This window comes from Oncorhynchus keta, unplaced genomic scaffold, assembly GCF_023373465.1.
Source record: "Oncorhynchus keta strain PuntledgeMale-10-30-2019 unplaced genomic scaffold, Oket_V2 Un_contig_29424_pilon_pilon, whole genome shotgun sequence".
Taxonomy (NCBI): Eukaryota; Metazoa; Chordata; class Actinopteri; order Salmoniformes; family Salmonidae; genus Oncorhynchus; species Oncorhynchus keta.
The window spans coordinates 146-15,982 of NW_026286539.1; the positions used below are offsets into that span (position 1 = coordinate 146).

General features: G+C 41.7%; 1 protein-coding gene and 1 long non-coding RNA gene across 7 annotated transcripts; one reads left to right on the plus strand and one right to left on the minus strand.

Moving 5' to 3' along the window:
* Positions 1-2,054: 2,054 nt before the first annotated feature.
* On the minus strand, positions 2,055-12,978 carry LOC118380486 (protein tweety homolog 3-like). The gene is made up of 6 exons (XM_052507368.1): positions 12,752-12,978; positions 12,472-12,564; positions 12,243-12,335; positions 10,494-10,630; positions 7,808-7,990; positions 2,055-2,967 (listed from the first exon to the last, which is right to left on the minus strand). The coding sequence occupies exons 1-6, from the start codon at positions 12,842-12,844 to the stop codon at positions 2,793-2,795; spliced, it is 774 nt and encodes a 257-aa protein (XP_052363328.1). The 5' UTR covers positions 12,845-12,978; the 3' UTR covers positions 2,055-2,792.
* Positions 4,448-6,373, plus strand: LOC127923368 (uncharacterized). Of its 6 annotated transcripts, none has more exons than XR_008114244.1 (3): positions 4,448-4,507; positions 5,441-5,508; positions 6,143-6,162. It is a non-coding gene; the product is annotated as an uncharacterized LOC127923368 (long non-coding RNA). The 6 variants fall into 6 exon arrangements; XR_008114248.1 differs by lacking the exon at positions 5,441-5,508 and adding an exon at positions 5,842-5,909; XR_008114243.1 differs by lacking the exon at positions 6,143-6,162 and adding an exon at positions 6,009-6,028.
* Positions 12,979-15,837: the final 2,859 nt, after the last annotated feature.

Sequence of the window (15,837 nt, forward strand, 5' to 3'; positions counted from 1 at the left end):
AAGAGTATGTATACTAGTGTACTTCAAAGGAGGGGGAAGGGAGTAGGGAAGAGTATGTATACTAGTGTACTTCAAAGGGGAGTGAGTAGGGAAGAGTATGTATACTAGTGTACTTCAAAGGGAGGGAGTAGGGAAGAGTATGTATACTAGTGTACTTCAAAAGGAGGGAGGGAGTAGGGAAGAGTATGTATACTAGTGTACTTCAAAGGGGGGAGTGAGTAGGGAAGGGTATGTATACTAGTGTACTTCAAAAGGAGGGGGGGGAAGTGAGTAGGGAAGAGTATGTATTCTAGTGTACTTCAAAGGGGGAGTGAGTAGGGAAGAGTATGTATACTAGTGTACTTCAAAGGGGGAGTGAGTAGGGAAGAGTATGTATTCTAGTGTACTTCAAAGGGGAGGAGTAGGGAGTAGGGAAGGGTATGTATACTAGTGTACTTCAAAGGGGGAGTGAGTAGGGAAGAGTATGTATACTAGTGTACTTCAAAGGGGGGAGTGAGTAGGGAAGAGTATGTAGAGATATGCTGCTTATAAGTGTCCAGAGACAGAGAGAGACAGAGAGTAGAGGACAGGGGGTTGGTAGACTGAAACACTATGGTAAACAAGCAACACACACCAACACACACACACTTCACTAGTCATTTGGACAGCCTGAGGTAGTGGATTAAAAACAACAATTATCACTACAGAGATTGATTAGGATTAGGATTATAGTCCTGCAGGGTTTTTGACAGGCGTTAGCACTCAACTCTAGATGATTATTAGTATCAAATATTGAATTGATCAATTGTATTAGTGCTCTAATTCTGATGTAGAAGGTTAGGTTAGCCTGATATTAGTCAGTGGTCTTAGTGAGGGAGTACTGTAGCGCTGGGTTTCCCAGTTTCCCCATCTCTAATGTGGAAACTAGTGCTTGGTGAGCCATGAGGCACAAAATGGCCGCCGTGCATCACCAAACCGAGGTGGTGTCTACTGCTAGACGGTGGTGGTGGATGACATGACGTCATAGAGTTGGATAGAGGGCACATATTTGCTTCTCAACCAGCCCTTTGTGTGACCTCTATCCACCTCTATGGGTGGTTTTCAGCAGTTGGCCCTGTGAATCAGGGATGTAATTCATTCCTCCGATTCTGTTTGTCGAAATGCTTCTGAAACAGAAGCAAACGGAACGAAACTGGGAGGGGACCTACCTGAATTTGTCCCGATAGAAACTCATATTATTTTTGCTGCTTATAAAATGGTAAACGGTTTTCCATAATGAACACACCCCAGGTGAAGAACTAGTAGTGATGTTTAGTGATGACAGGGGGACAGGGGAACACATACATAGGTCACATGCATCTAGAGGACGTGTACACACAGACACACTATGGGGACAGGACTAAAGGAGCGTCGGCTGTGGTTTACTAGGGGGGACACGAATTAAGGACGGACATGGACAGGAAGTCACTCCGGATGACTTCAAGGTAAAACGCCTTCGGAAACAACCAGCTTTAACCAATGGCTGTACTGGAAAGACCGTATCGCCCGTCCACAGACTCAAGAGATACAACGTAAAACTAAAAAGAGGGGAAAACCCAGCGTCAGACACCAAGTCTCAAAAGAAAGAGCACATGTCAACACCCATTTGTTTTCCTATGAAGAGGTATGAAGATATAAGAGAGCTCTTCAAGGGTTAACTGGGCCAAACCCAGCCTCTATACTTCCTTATTGAGACCTGAGGATGCAGTGATGAAGTCTGGTTCAAGGAGAAGTACAAGAGGTCAAGTCTTCTACTACCAAATGGTTAGCAGCACTGGCCCAGTCTTCTATTACCAAATGGTTAGCAGCACTGGCCCAGTCTTGTACTACCAAATGGTTAGCAGCACTGGCCCAGTCTTGTACTACCAAATGGTTAGCAGCACTGGCCCAGTCTTGTACTACCAAATGGTTAGCAGCACTGGCCCAGTCTTCTACTACCAAATGGTTAGCAGCACTGGCCCAGTCTTGTACTACCAAATGGTTAGCAGCACTGGCCCAGTCTTGTACTACCTAAATGGTTAGCAGCACTGGCCCAGTCTTGTACTACCAAATGGTTAGCACCACTGGCCCAGTCTTGTACTACCAAATGGTTAGCACCACTGGCCCAGTCTTCTACTACCAAATGGTTAGCAGCACTGGCCCAGTCTTGTACTACCAAATGGTTAGCACCACTGGCCCAGTCTCATACTACCAAATGGTTAGCACCACTGGCCCAGTCTCATACTACCAAATGGTTAGCACCACTGGCCCAGTCTTCTACTACCAAATGGTTAGCAGCACTTGCCCAGTCTTGTACTACCAAATGGTTAGCACCACTGGCCCAGTCTTCTACTACCAAATGGTTAGCAGCACTGGCCCAGTCGTGTACTACCAAATGGTTAGCACCACTGGCCCAGTCTCATACTGCCAAATGGTTAGCACCACTGGCCCAGTCTCATAATACCAAATGGTTAGCACCACAGGCTCAGTCTTGTACTACCAAATGGTTAGCACCACTGGCCCAGTCTTGTACTACCAAATGGTTAGCACCACTGGCCCAGTCTTGTACTACCAAATGGTTAGCAGCACTGGACCAGTCTTAGGGTTCCATTTGACATGCAGAATAGACTAACCATAGTTTACATCAGAATTAGAGACGGACAAAATGTCTTGTTTTTCATCTGTGATCTGTCAGACTAAACACCTGTTTTGAATACAATCTATTACATTTAAAAAAGCCAGGCTGCCAAAATGACCTTTGCGATGGTATTTCGACCCTCGAAGGTAAAACACCTTCAGGGTTCGGAGGGGCATACTGTAGTAGAGTGTGTACTAGAAAGTGTGCACTTACAAAGGGTGGAGGGGATAGTGTGTACTAGAAAGTGTGCACTTACAGAGGGTGGAGGGGATTCCCTGCCAATCAGAGGCGTGTTCTCACACCTGGGGGTCTGAAAGTTTGCGTTCTGGGTCCTGCGTCACAAACGAGAGGTTACTGAGGTCACTTCCTGGTTACTGAGGTCACTTCCTGGTTATTGTTGTCACTTCCTGGTTACTGAGGTCACTTCCTGGTTATTGTTGTCACTTCCTGGTTACTGTTGTCACTTCCTGCACTACAGTCCTCCCTACAACAACTAGATTGCGTCCCAATGATCTCTCCTTTCTCCCGAAGTGTGCACTTGTTCACTTCCCTTCATGTATATGACTGGAATACGGAAACTCCATCTAGTATCCATGCCAACATCAATCAAATGCTTTTTACAATGGTGGGGAGTGGTGAATGAGTGCACACTTCAAGAGGAAGGAGAGATCGTTGGGACTTAGCCTCAGACCCTCAGTATGTGGTCGGCGTCCACATCAACAGCACCTTGTCTGCTATATTATTCTCCTGGCGGTAGATGCTTAAAGGGTTGGGCCGGTAACCAAAAGGTTGATGTGCCCTTGAGCAAAGCACTGAACCCTGGTTTGCTCCTGGGGTGCCGTACTACTCTGGCCGACCATGTAAAACAACACATTTCCCTGCACCTATCCGGTGATAATCTTCTTCTTTTTTTAAATACATAATGTATTGTTTTGTATGTAGTTGTATCAGTGGTATACTTAATGGAATACATTAATGCATAACTTAAACTTACGTTGACTAGTTGAAAAGGTATGCAGGCCTGTTACTGGACTAGTTGAAAAGGTATGCAGGCCTGTTACTGGACTAGTTGAAAAGGTATGCAGGCCTGTTACTGGACTAGTTGAAAAGGTATGCAGGCCTGTTACTGGACTAGTTGAAAAGGTATGCAGGCCTGTTACTGGACTAGTTGAAAAGGTATGCAGGCCTGTTACTGGACTAGTTGAAAAGGTATGCAGGCCTGTTACTGGACTAGTTGAAAAGGTATGCAGGCCTATTACGTTGACTAGTTGAAAAGGTATGCAGGCCTGTTACTGGACAAGTTGAAAAGGTATGCAGGCCTGTTACTGGACTAGTTGAAAAGGTATGCAGGCCTGTTACTGGACTAGTTGAAAAGGTATGCAGGCCTGTTACTGGACTAGTTGAAAAGGTATGCAGGCCTGTTACGTTGACTAGTTGAAAAGGTATGCAGGCCTGTTACGTTGACTAGTTGAAAAGGTATGCAGGCCTGTTACTTGACTAGTTGAAAAGCTATGCAGGCCTGTTACTTGACTAGTTGAAAGGTATGCAGGCCTGTTACTTGATTAGTTGAAAGGTATGCAGGCCTGTTACTTGACTAGTTGAAAAGCTATGCAGGCCTATTATGTTGACTAGTTGAAAGGTATGCAGGCCTGTTACTTGACTAGTTGAAAAGGTATGCAGGCCTGTTACTTAACTAGTTGAAAAGCTATGCAGGCCTATTATGTTGACTAGTTGAAAGGTATGCAGGCCTGTTACTTGACTAGTTGAAAAGCTATGCAGGCCTATTACGTTGACTAGTTTAAAAGGTATGCAGGCCTATTACGTTGACTAGTTGAAAAGCTATGCAGGCCTATTACGTTGACTAGTTGAAAGGTATGCAGGCCTATTACGTTGACTAGTTGAAAAGCTATGCAGGCCTGTTACTTGACTAGTTGAAAGGTATGCAGGCCTGTTACTTGACTAGTTGAAAGGTATGCAGGCCTGTTACTTGACTAGTTGAAAAGGTATGCAGGCCTATTACGTTGACTAGTTGAAAGGTATGCAGGCCTATTACTTTGACTATTTGAAAAGCTATGCAGGCCTATTACGTTGACTAGTTGAAAGGTATGCAGGCCTATTACTTTGACTAGTTGAAAAGGTATGCAGGCCTATTACGTTGACTAGTTGAAAAGGTATGCAGGCCTGCTACTTGACTAGTTGAAAGGTATGCAGGCCTATTACGTTGACTAGTTGAAAGGTATGCAGGCCTGTTACTTGACTATTTGAAAGTTATGCAGGCCTATTACGTTGACTAGTTGAAAGGTATGCAGGCCTGTTACGTTGACTAGTTGAAAAGGTATGCAGGCCTATTACGTTGACTAGTTGAAAAGGTATGCAGGCCTATTACGTTGACTAGTTGAAAAGGTATGCAGGCCTATTACGTTGACTAGTTGAAAAGGTATGCAGGCCTGTTACGTTGACTAGTTGAAAAGCTATGCAGGCCTATTACATTGACTAGTTGAAAGGTATGCAGGCCTATTACGTTGACTAGTTGAAAGGTATGCAGGCCTATTACGTTGACTAGTTGAAAAGCTATGCAGGCCTATTACGTTGACTAGTTGAAAAGCTATGCAGGCCTGTTACTTGACTAGTTGAAAAGGTATGCAGGCCTATTACGTTGACTAGTTGAAAGGTATGCAGGCCTATTACGTTGACTAGTTGAAAAGCTATGCAGGCCTATTACGTTGACTAGTTGAAAAGCTATGCAGGCCTGTTACTTGACTAGTTGAAAAGGTATGCAGGCCTATTACGTTGACTAGTTGAAAGGTATGCAGGCCTGTTACGTTGACTAGTTGAAAAGCTATGCAGGCCTATTACGTTGACTAGTTGAAAAGGTATGCAGGCCTATTACTTGACTAGTTGAAAGGTATGCAGGCCTATTACGTTGACTAGTTGAAAGGTATGCAGGCCTATTACGTTGACTAGTTGAAAAGCTATGCAGGCCTATTACGTTGACTAGTTGAAAAGCTATGCAGGCCTGTTACTTGACTAGTTGAAAAGGTATGCAGGCCTATTACGTTGACTAGTTGAAAGGTATGCAGGCCTATTACGTTGACTAGTTGAAAAGCTATGCAGGCCTATTACGTTGACTAGTTGAAAAGCTATGCAGGCCTGTTACTTGACTAGTTGAAAAGGTATGCAGGCCTATTACGTTGACTAGTTGAAAGGTATGCAGGCCTGTTACGTTGACTAGTTGAAAAGCTATGCAGGCCTATTACGTTGACTAGTTGAAAAGGTATGCAGGCCTATTACTTGACTAGTTGAAAAGGTATGCAGGCCTATTACTTGACTAGTTGAAAAGGTATGCAGGCCTATTACGTTGACTAGTTGAAAGGTATGCAGGCCTATTACGTTGACTAGTTGAAAAGCTATGCAGGCCTATTACGTTGACTAGTTGAAAGGTATGCAGGCCTATTACGTTGACTAGTTGAAAGGTATGCAGGCCTATTAAGTTGACTAGTTGAAAAGGTATGCAGGCCTATTACGTTGACTAGTTGAAAAGCTATGCAGGCCTATTACGTTGACTAGTTGAAAGGTATGCAGGCCTGTTACTTGACTAGTTGAAAGGTATGCAGGCCTATTACGTTGACTAGTTGAAAAGCTATGCAGGCCTATTACGTTGACTAGTTGAAAGGTATGCAGGCCTGTTACTTGACTAGTTGAAAAGGTATGCAGGCCTATTACGTTGACTAGTTGAAAAGCTATGCAGGCCTGTTACTTGACTAGTTGAAAAGCTATGCAGGCCTGTTACGTTGACTAGTTGAAAAGGTATGCAGGCCTATTACGTTGACTAGTTGAAAGGTATGCAGGCCTATTACGTTGACTAGTTGAAAAGGTATGCAGGCCTATTACGTTGACTAGTTGAAAGGTATGCAGGCCTATTACGTTGACTAGTTGAAAAGCTATGCAGGCCTATTACATTGACTAGTTGAAAAGCTATGCAGGCCTATTACTTTGACTAGTTGAAAGGTATGCAGGCCTATTACGTTGACTAGTTGAAAAGCTATGCAGGCCTATTACGTTGACTAGTTGAAAGGTATGCAGGCCTGTTACGTTGACTAGTTGAAAGGTATGCAGGCCTGTTACTTGACTAGTTGAAAGGTATGCAGGCCTGTTACGTTGACTAGTTGAAAGGTATGTAGACCTGTTACGTTGACTAGTTGAAAGGTATGCAGGCCTGTTACGTTGACTAGTTGAAAGGTATGTAGACCTGTTACGTTGACTAGTTGAAAGGTATGCAGGCCTGTTACTGGACTAGTTGAAAGGTATGCAGGCCTATTACGTTGACTAGTTGAAAAGGTATGCAGGCCTATTACGTTGACTGAAGTGCGTTCTTGAAGTGGACGAGGAGGAGAAACATGTACTGCAGTCATCATGTGTGTAGATGAAGGGTGTAACACTACTGGGTATCATCATGCTGACCATGATCTGTAACATGGTCCTTATCAGTGACACGAAGACATAGGGACTCTTTACTGAATAAAACAAACTTAGGCTACTTTATATACGTTTGTGAGTGTATCGGTCTTCAATGTGGCAGCCTGGTGGTTAAATATTACAATAGTATCAACGTTTGTCTGAGTCCATGCAGGCTCAAATGATCAGTGATGGGACTAGATAGCATGAGCTAGCGGCTAGCAGGCTAACTCACACCCTTTAGCTGTAGCTTTACGGTAGGTCGATACCAGTCAATGGCAATTGCGTGGCTAATTGGTAGCAGGCAATAGCTAACTTGTATGGCAGGCAGGCAATGTGTAAAAGCTAACTTAGATATGGCTAGCAGGCTTACTCACATGTAGCCTAATGTATATCACTGAGCAGGCAGTGTAGCTTCACTTGGGTAACTGATAGCTAACTGATAGCAGGCAGTGTTTTGTTTATGCTAGCAGGCTAACTCACTCGCTAGCTAGCGATAATGTATGGCAGAGGCAATGGCGATCGCGTGGCTAACTTGAGCTTGTATAGCAGGCAGTGTGTCGATTCTGCTAGCGGTGCTAACTGACATGTGGCTAGCAGGCTAACTCACTCGCTAGCTACAATAATCTATGGCAGGCAATGTAGATCGCGTGGCTAGCTTGTGTAGCAGGCAGTGTTTTGTTTCAGCTAGCGGCTACCGGTGGGGTGCTAACTCACATGTACTCAGTGACAGGGGCATTGCTGACAGTGTGGGCCGTAGCAGGGATGCTAGCTTCGCTGCCGTAGCTGCTACCACAGCTGTAGAGGCTGGGCATGTGCACGCGGTACAGGTTATCATGAGGACCCGCCCCCCGAATGCCTTGGGCAGCAGACTCGTCTTCTCCATCCTCATCATCCGTCCTTCATTGGCCAGGGCCAAGGGGAGGGGCCGGGCCAAGGGGAGGGGCCGGGCGAGGGGAGGGGCCGGGCGAGGGGAAGGAGGGGTGAGGGGAGACAGACAGTGAGAGTGAGAACAGAGGAGAGAGGAGCTGATAGAGGGTCAACTCAGACTCATAGGACCCTTGAAGGAGGATAATACACCCCTCAACCGACAGATCTAGGATCAGCTTCCCCTCCCACAAACCTGACCTTTTACCATTAAATGAGGAAAATTAAAAACTGACCCAAGATCAGGGACTAGGGGCCAAGTCCACACTAAACCACCTAATTCCCTTGTATTGGCATTGGTGCAACAGAGAGACGCCAGGCAAGAATAACCCCAAAACACCCCCACCACCATCAACCCCCAGGCACCACACCACCCCACCACAAAGCACAGGTGCACACGAGGTTCACAGAACACTGTCTTGGGGTCAAAGATCAGAAGTCAGGAGTCAGATTTGTTCCATTTCAGCCAATTGTAGAAGGAACCAGATCATGCAGTTTTCAGCATCATCCTCACCGTCATCAGTAGCAGCTTTGTCTCAGCAGCAGAGGGATACAGCAAGAGGACAGGAGAGAAGCTTAGAGCTTATTTACAAAGGAATCATCGGAATCGATTCCCCTGAACGGCAGCCAATGACTGACTCCCCATAATGAGCAATCATTTCAAGCCATTTGATTCATTCATTTCAAGCAATTTGATTCATTTCAAGCCATTTGATTCATTCCTTTTCAAGCCATTTGATTCATTCATTTCAAGCCATTTGATTCATTTCAAGCCATTTGATTCATTTCAAGCCATTTGATTCATTCCTTTTCAAGCCATTTGATTCATTCATTTCAAGCCATTTGATTCATTCATTTCAAGCCATTTGATTCATTCATTTCAAGCCATTTGATTCATTCCTTTTCAAGCCATTTGATGTATTAATTTCAAGCCATTTGATTCATTCGTTTCAAGCCATTTGATTCATTCATTTCAATCACACTTCAGGAGGAAGTGGGGCGGCAGGTAGCCTAGTGGTTAGAGCGTTGGGCCAGTAAAGCGAGAGGTTGCTGGATCGAATCCCCGAGCTGACAAGGTAAAAATCTGTCGTTCTGCCCCTGAACAAGGCACCGTTCCTAGACCATCGTTGTAAATAAGAATTTGTTCTTACCTGCCTTGCCTAGTTAAATAAAGGATACATTTAAAAAAGCAATTTGATTCATTCATTTCAGGTTATTTGATTCATTCATTTCAGGTTATTTGATTCATGCATCTGAAATCTTGAGTGCACCATAAAAATGTAAATTCATACAAAATGTCACAAAGAAAACTAAAATCAGGTCAAAATGGCCGCTGGTGGTGAACCATTTTCTGCTGTGACATACAATGATCAATAAAAAAACAATCGTCTGCGAAAAATAATGAAACAATCAGATAGGACGTGTGCTTATTGGGAAGGTAGTGGAGTGCAGGTCAACTACACAGGGTATAAAACATGTTTGTAGAACTTTAGATCGGTCCGTAGATTGCACGGGCAGTGAAGAGGAAAGCACTGGTTCGCCGAGAGGCTTCAACTGTTATCTCTTCACACCACCAGGGGGCAGCAGTGCTATTTCAGAATAGGTTCTAATGCTGCCACACTCGCATATAAAGCTGCCCAAAACTCATCCACACAGACAGAGCCCAAACGCAGGACTGTTCCTACCCGAAGCACTCTGCCAAGGCCTCTCTTCTCGATGATAGAAACACAGGAGGAGGTCGACGAGGGACACACAGAATCTCTGCCGCTACAGAGATGTCAATTGAGAAGTCCAATGTATTTAGTACAAAATATATTACGCCAAGGGCCAAAACCGTCAATGACCCTTTAATCTATATATGATATGATCTGTGTTCCCATCAACTGTTACTGAGGATTCCATCGTCCCATTCCGAGTCACAGGTTTTTACAAATCAGAACATTGGTAGGAGAAAGGAGGACGAGGAAGAGGAGACGAAACAGAAGGAGAGATGAGGGGGGACACAAAATAATGGTGTTGACACAATTAGAAGATGTGAAATAAAACTGAGAGACGGGCGCATACAGACAGACAGACGAGAGAGTCTGATAGACAGACAGATGCACTATACTAAACATGAAGGCTGTGTACAGTAGTAGTAGTAGTAGTAGTAGTAGTAGTAGTAGTAGTAGCAGCAGCAGTGGTATTAGTAGCAGTAGTAGTAAGATCTGATCAACGTCTTAGCAGGGAAGAGGCCAGATGTGTGTTAAGGTGTTGTGTGTGTTCAGGTGTTTGTGTTGTGTGTTGTGTGTGTTCAGGTGTTTGTGTTGTGTGTTGTGTGTGTTCAGGTGTTTGTGTTGTGTGTTCAGGTGTGTGTTCAGGTGTTTGTGTTGTGTGTGTTCAGGTGTGTGTTGTGTGTGTTCAGGTGTGTGTTGTGTGTTGTGTGTGTTCAGGTGTTTGTGTTGTGTGTGTTCAGGTGTATGTTCAGGTGTGTTACCTCTTGCTCTGCCAGGTGTGTGGCACACTGCAGACGATGGAGGAGAACATGAGAGCTGTGACGAAGGAGAACAGCACCAGGTAGATCAGCCCCTCCACTCCATCATAACACAACCCTGTTAGAGCCTGGACATAGTCCTGGAACACAATATAACACCACCCTGTTAGAGCCTGGACATAGTCCTGGAACACAACAATATAACACCACCCTGTTAGAGCCTGGACATAGTCCTGGAACACAATATAACACCACCCTGTTAGAGCCTGGACATAGTCCTGGAACACAACAATATAACACCACCCTGTTAGAGCCTGGACATAGTCCTGGAACACAACAATATAACACCACCCTGTTAGAGCCTGGACATAGCCCTGGAACACAATATAACACCACCCTGTTAGAGCCTGGTCATAGTCCTGGAACACAATATAACACCACCCCAGAGAAGAAGAGAGAAGATAAGAGAAGAAGAGGATAAGAGAAGAGGAGAAGAGAAGCATAGAGGAGAGGAGAAGAGAAGAGAGGAGAGGAAACGAGAAGAGAGGAGAGGATAAGAGAAGAGAGGAGAGGATAAGAGAAGAGGAGAAGAGAAGCATAGAGGAGAGGAGAAGAATAGAGAAGAGAAGCAGAGAGGATAAGAGAAGAGAGGAGAGGATAAGAGAGGAGAGGATAAGAGAAGAGAGGAGAGGATAAGAGAAGAGAAGAGAAGAAGAGAAGAGAAGAGAAGAGAAGAGAAGAGGAGAGGAGAGGAGAGGAGAAGAGAGGATAAGAGAAGAGAGGAGAGGAAAAGAGAAGAGAAGAGGAGAAGAGATGAAGAGAGGAGAGAGAAGCGGGAGTGAGTCATATTGTCATATTGAGGGTTGTTGTCAGTTGTTTGATTTGAGGAAAGAGACAGCCTGGTGGCTTGAGATCTCCCTGGTAACAACTCTTACTAGTCACGACAACACCGTTTGAAAACGGTTGAATCAAGGTGTAAAGGAGGTGGGATTTAACAGGTTTTCTCTTTCTGGACTTCAAGAAGAGGAAAATCACTGTCATTATCATGAAGGGTGAGGGGAGAAAAATAGACAGAGAGAGAGAGACAGAGAGACAGACAGACAGAGAGACAGACAGAGAGACAGACAGAGATAGAGACAGCGAGAGAGAGGGAGACAGCGAGAGAGAGAGACAGAGAGAGCGAGGGAGGGAGGGAGACAGAGAGAGACAGAGAGACAGAGACGGAGAGACGGAGAGACAGACAGAGAGACAGCAAGAGAGAGAGAGACAGCAAGAGAGAGAGACAGCGAGAGAGAGAGACAGCGAGAGAGAGACAGTGAGAGAGAGAGACAGCGAGAGAGAGAGACAGCGAGAGAGAGCGAGGGAGGGAGGGAGGGAGAGAGGGAGACAGAGACGGAGAGACGGAGAGAGACAGAGAGACAGCAAGAGAGAGAGAGACAGCAAGAGAGAGAGAGACAGCAAGAGAGAGAGACAGCGAGAGAGAGAGACAGCGAGAGAGAGACAGCGAGAGAGAGACAGCGAGAGAGAGAGAGACAGCGAGAGAGAGAGACAGAGAGAGCGAGGGAGGGAGGGAGGGAGGGAGGGAGAGAGAGAGACAGAGAGAGAGAGACAGAGAGAGAGAGAGAGACAGAGAGAGTAGCTACCCCACCTATAAATAATGAACAGTTGAACAGGGGGAGGGACCAAGATTGTTTTATTTATTTGAAGGAGAGGAGCTCATCCCCTCACACACACACACACACTGTATCTCACCATGTGCAGGCTGCGACAGTCGACCAGAGCGGTGAGTTGATGAAGGCCAACCTCCGTAGAGTTCAATACAGTCTGAATCTGTTCCAGAGTCCCCTAGACAACCACAGCAGAGGTTACACTCACAGACACACACACACGCATGAACACCCGCACAGGCACACACACACACTTTCAAGTACAAAAACAAACACACGTGAACATCAGCACACACACTCACACACACCCCTACCTTGGTGTTGGGGTAATCCCGTATAGCTGACTGTAGGAGTTCTGCCACGTCATCTTGCATCTCAACCAGGGCTTTGTGACTGCCAGACAGCTTCTGCAACACACACACACACACACACACACACACACACACACACACACACACACACACACACACACACACACACACACACACACACACACACACACACACACACACAGGACTTCAGTGAAGGGCAGGACTTCAGGACTGTCCTTCATTCTTCCTGATTAGAATGTGTGTGGAGGAGGTGGAGTCGTACATGCTGGAAAGGATTTGATTGGCCACTGCTGCACCTCAGGTAATACTGCAGGATATCTGGAGAGAAACAGACACATGTTGACGTCAATGTCATGTATTTATTTACCCCCTTTTACTGAATCAGGTAGATCAATTCAAATAGAAGAAGTTCTTATTTACAACAAGAAGACATAGTGTATACTATGAAGATGATAGAGTATGGTAATGAGGACACACAGACAGACAGAGAAGAAGACATAGTGTATACTATGAAGATGATAGAGTATGGTAATGAGGACACACAGACAGACAGAGAAGAACACATAGTGTATACTATGAAGATGATAGAGTATGGTAATGAGGACACACAGACAGACAGAGAAGAAGACATAGTGTATACTATGAAGATGATAGAGTATGGTAATGAGGACACACAGACAGACAGAGAAGAAGACATAGTGTACACTATGAAGATGATAGAGTATGGTAATGAGGACACACAGTCAATATATACAAACAACTAAACAATGAGACAGACAGACAGACAGACAGACAGACAGACAGACAGACAGACAGACAGACAGACAGACAGACAGACAGAGCGAACATCATTCACTGTTGGTCTTCAAACCCTGCATCAGTAAATGATTAAAACTAGGACTGATAAGGAACAAACCAACATGACCTGTAACAGGCCGCTGAGCCTCAACAACAAGACTATCAACCCCAATGTAAACACACCCACCAGGGCTTCTGTTAGACGGTAACAGCGGCTTTTGGCTGATATTTGTTTTTTGAAAAGCGATAAATAAAATTGCCGCTGGAGAAGAAAAACCCTGTTAAATAAATAATGTTAATAAACCCTGTTAAATAAATAAATACTGTTAATAAACCCTGTTAAATAAATAAATACTGTTAATAAACCCTGTTAAATAAATACTGTTAATAAACACGGTTAAATAAATACAATTAATAAACCCTGTTAAATACTGTTAATAAACCCTGTTAAATAAATAAATACTGTTAATAAACCCTGTTAAATAAATAAATACTGTTAATAAACCCTGTTAAATAAATAATGTTAATAAACCCTGTTAAATACTGTTAATAAACCCTGTTAAATAAAGAAATACTGTTAATAAACCCTGTTAAATAAATAAATAATGTTAATAAACCCTGTTAAATATATAAATACTGTTAATAAACCCTGTTAAATATATAAATACTGTTAATAAACCCTGTTAAATAAATAAATACTGTTAATAAACCCTGTTAAATAAATACTGTTAATAAACCCTGTTAAATAAATACTGTTAATAAACCCTGTTAAATAAATAAATAATGTTAATAAACCATGTTAACTAAATAAATACTGTTAATAAACCCTGTTAAATAAATAAATACTGTTAATAAACCCTGTTAAATAAATACTGTTAATAAACCCTGTTAAATAAATAATGTTAATAAACCCTGTTAAATAAATAAATAATGTTAATAAACACGGTTAAATGAATACTGTTAATAAACCCTGTTAAATAAATAATGTTAATAAACCCTGTTAAATAAATAATGTTAATAAACCCTGTTAAATAAATACTGTTAATAAACCCTGTTAAATAAATACTGTTAATAAACCCTGTTAAATAAATAATGTTAATAAACCCTGTTAAATAAATAAATACTGTTAATAAACACGGTTAAATAAATACTGTTAATACACCCTGTTAAATACTGTTAATAAACCCTGTTAAATAAATGAATACTGTTAATAAACCCTGTTAAATAAATACTGTTAATAAACCCTGTTAAATAAATAAATACTGTTAATAAACCATGTTAACTAAATAAATACTGTTAATAAACCCTGTTAAATAAATAAATACTGTTAATAAACCCTGTTAAATAAATACTGTTAATAAACCCTGTTAAATAAATACTGTTAATAAACCCTGTTAAATAAATAAATACTGTTAATAAACACGGTTAAATAAATACTGTTAATAAACCCTGTTAAATACTGTTAATAAACCCTGTTAAATAAATATTGTTAATAAACCCTGTTAAATAAATAAATACTGTTAATAAACCCTGTTAAATAAATAAATACTGTTAATAAACCCTGTTAAATAAATACTGTTAATAAACCCTGTTAAATAAATAAATATTGTTAATAAACCCTGTTAAATAAATAAATACTGTTAATAAACCCTGTTAAATAAATACTGTTAATAAACACGGTTAAATAAATACAATTAATAAACCCTGTTAAATACTGTTAATAAACCCTGTTAAATAAATAAATACTGTTAATAAACCCTGTTAAATAAATAAATACTGTTAATAAACCCTGTTAAATAAATAAATACTGTTAATAAACCCTGTTAAATAAATAATGTTAATAAACCCTGTTAAATACTGTTAATAAACCCTGTTAAATAAATACTGTTAATAAACCCTGTTAAATAAATGAATACTGTTAATAAACCCTGTTAAATAAATGAATACTGTTAATAAACCCTGTTAAATAAATACTATTAATAAACCATGTTAAATAAATAAATACTGTTAATAAACCCTGTTAAATAAATAAATACTGTTAATAAACCCTGTTAAATAAATAAATACTGTTAATAAACCCTGTTAAATAAATACTGTTAATAAACCCTGTTAAATAAATAAATACTGTTAAAAAAGCCTGTTAAATAAATAAATACTGTTAATAAACCCTGTTAAATAAATACTGTTAATAAACCCTGTTAAATAAATAAATACTGTTAATAAACCCTGTTAAATAAATACTGTTAATAAACCCTGTTAAATAAATAAATACTGTTAATAAATCCTGTTAAATAAATAAATGACATTAGAAAGACATTTGACAGGTTTATTGGTCTACAGGTTAATCTAGTGGAGGTTTATTGGTCTACAGGTTAATAATCTAGTGGAGGTTTATTGGTCTACAGGTTAATAATCTAGTGGAGGTTTATTGGTCTACAGGTTAATAATCTAGTGGAGGTTTATTGGTCTACAGGTTAATAATCTAGAGGAGTTGTAATGGCCTGTGTGGATATATAATTATATTATATATTAATACATGCTAGTTGTTGA

What these genes read in the sequence shown, in the direction of transcription:
- LOC118380486 (XM_052507368.1), bottom strand. Translation starts at nt 12,844, where the DNA reads ATGACATTGACGTCAACATGTGTCTGTTTCTCTCCAGATATCCTGCAG. An exon ending in AATCAAATCCTTTCCAGCAT is followed by an intron (nt 12,565 to 12,751) that starts GTACGACTCCAC and finishes TGTGTGTTGCAG; the next exon opens with AAGCTGTCTGGCAGTCACAA. An exon ending in GGGATTACCCCAACACCAAG is followed by an intron (nt 12,336 to 12,471) that starts GTAGGGGTGTGT and finishes GTGGTTGTCTAG; the next exon opens with GGGACTCTGGAACAGATTCA.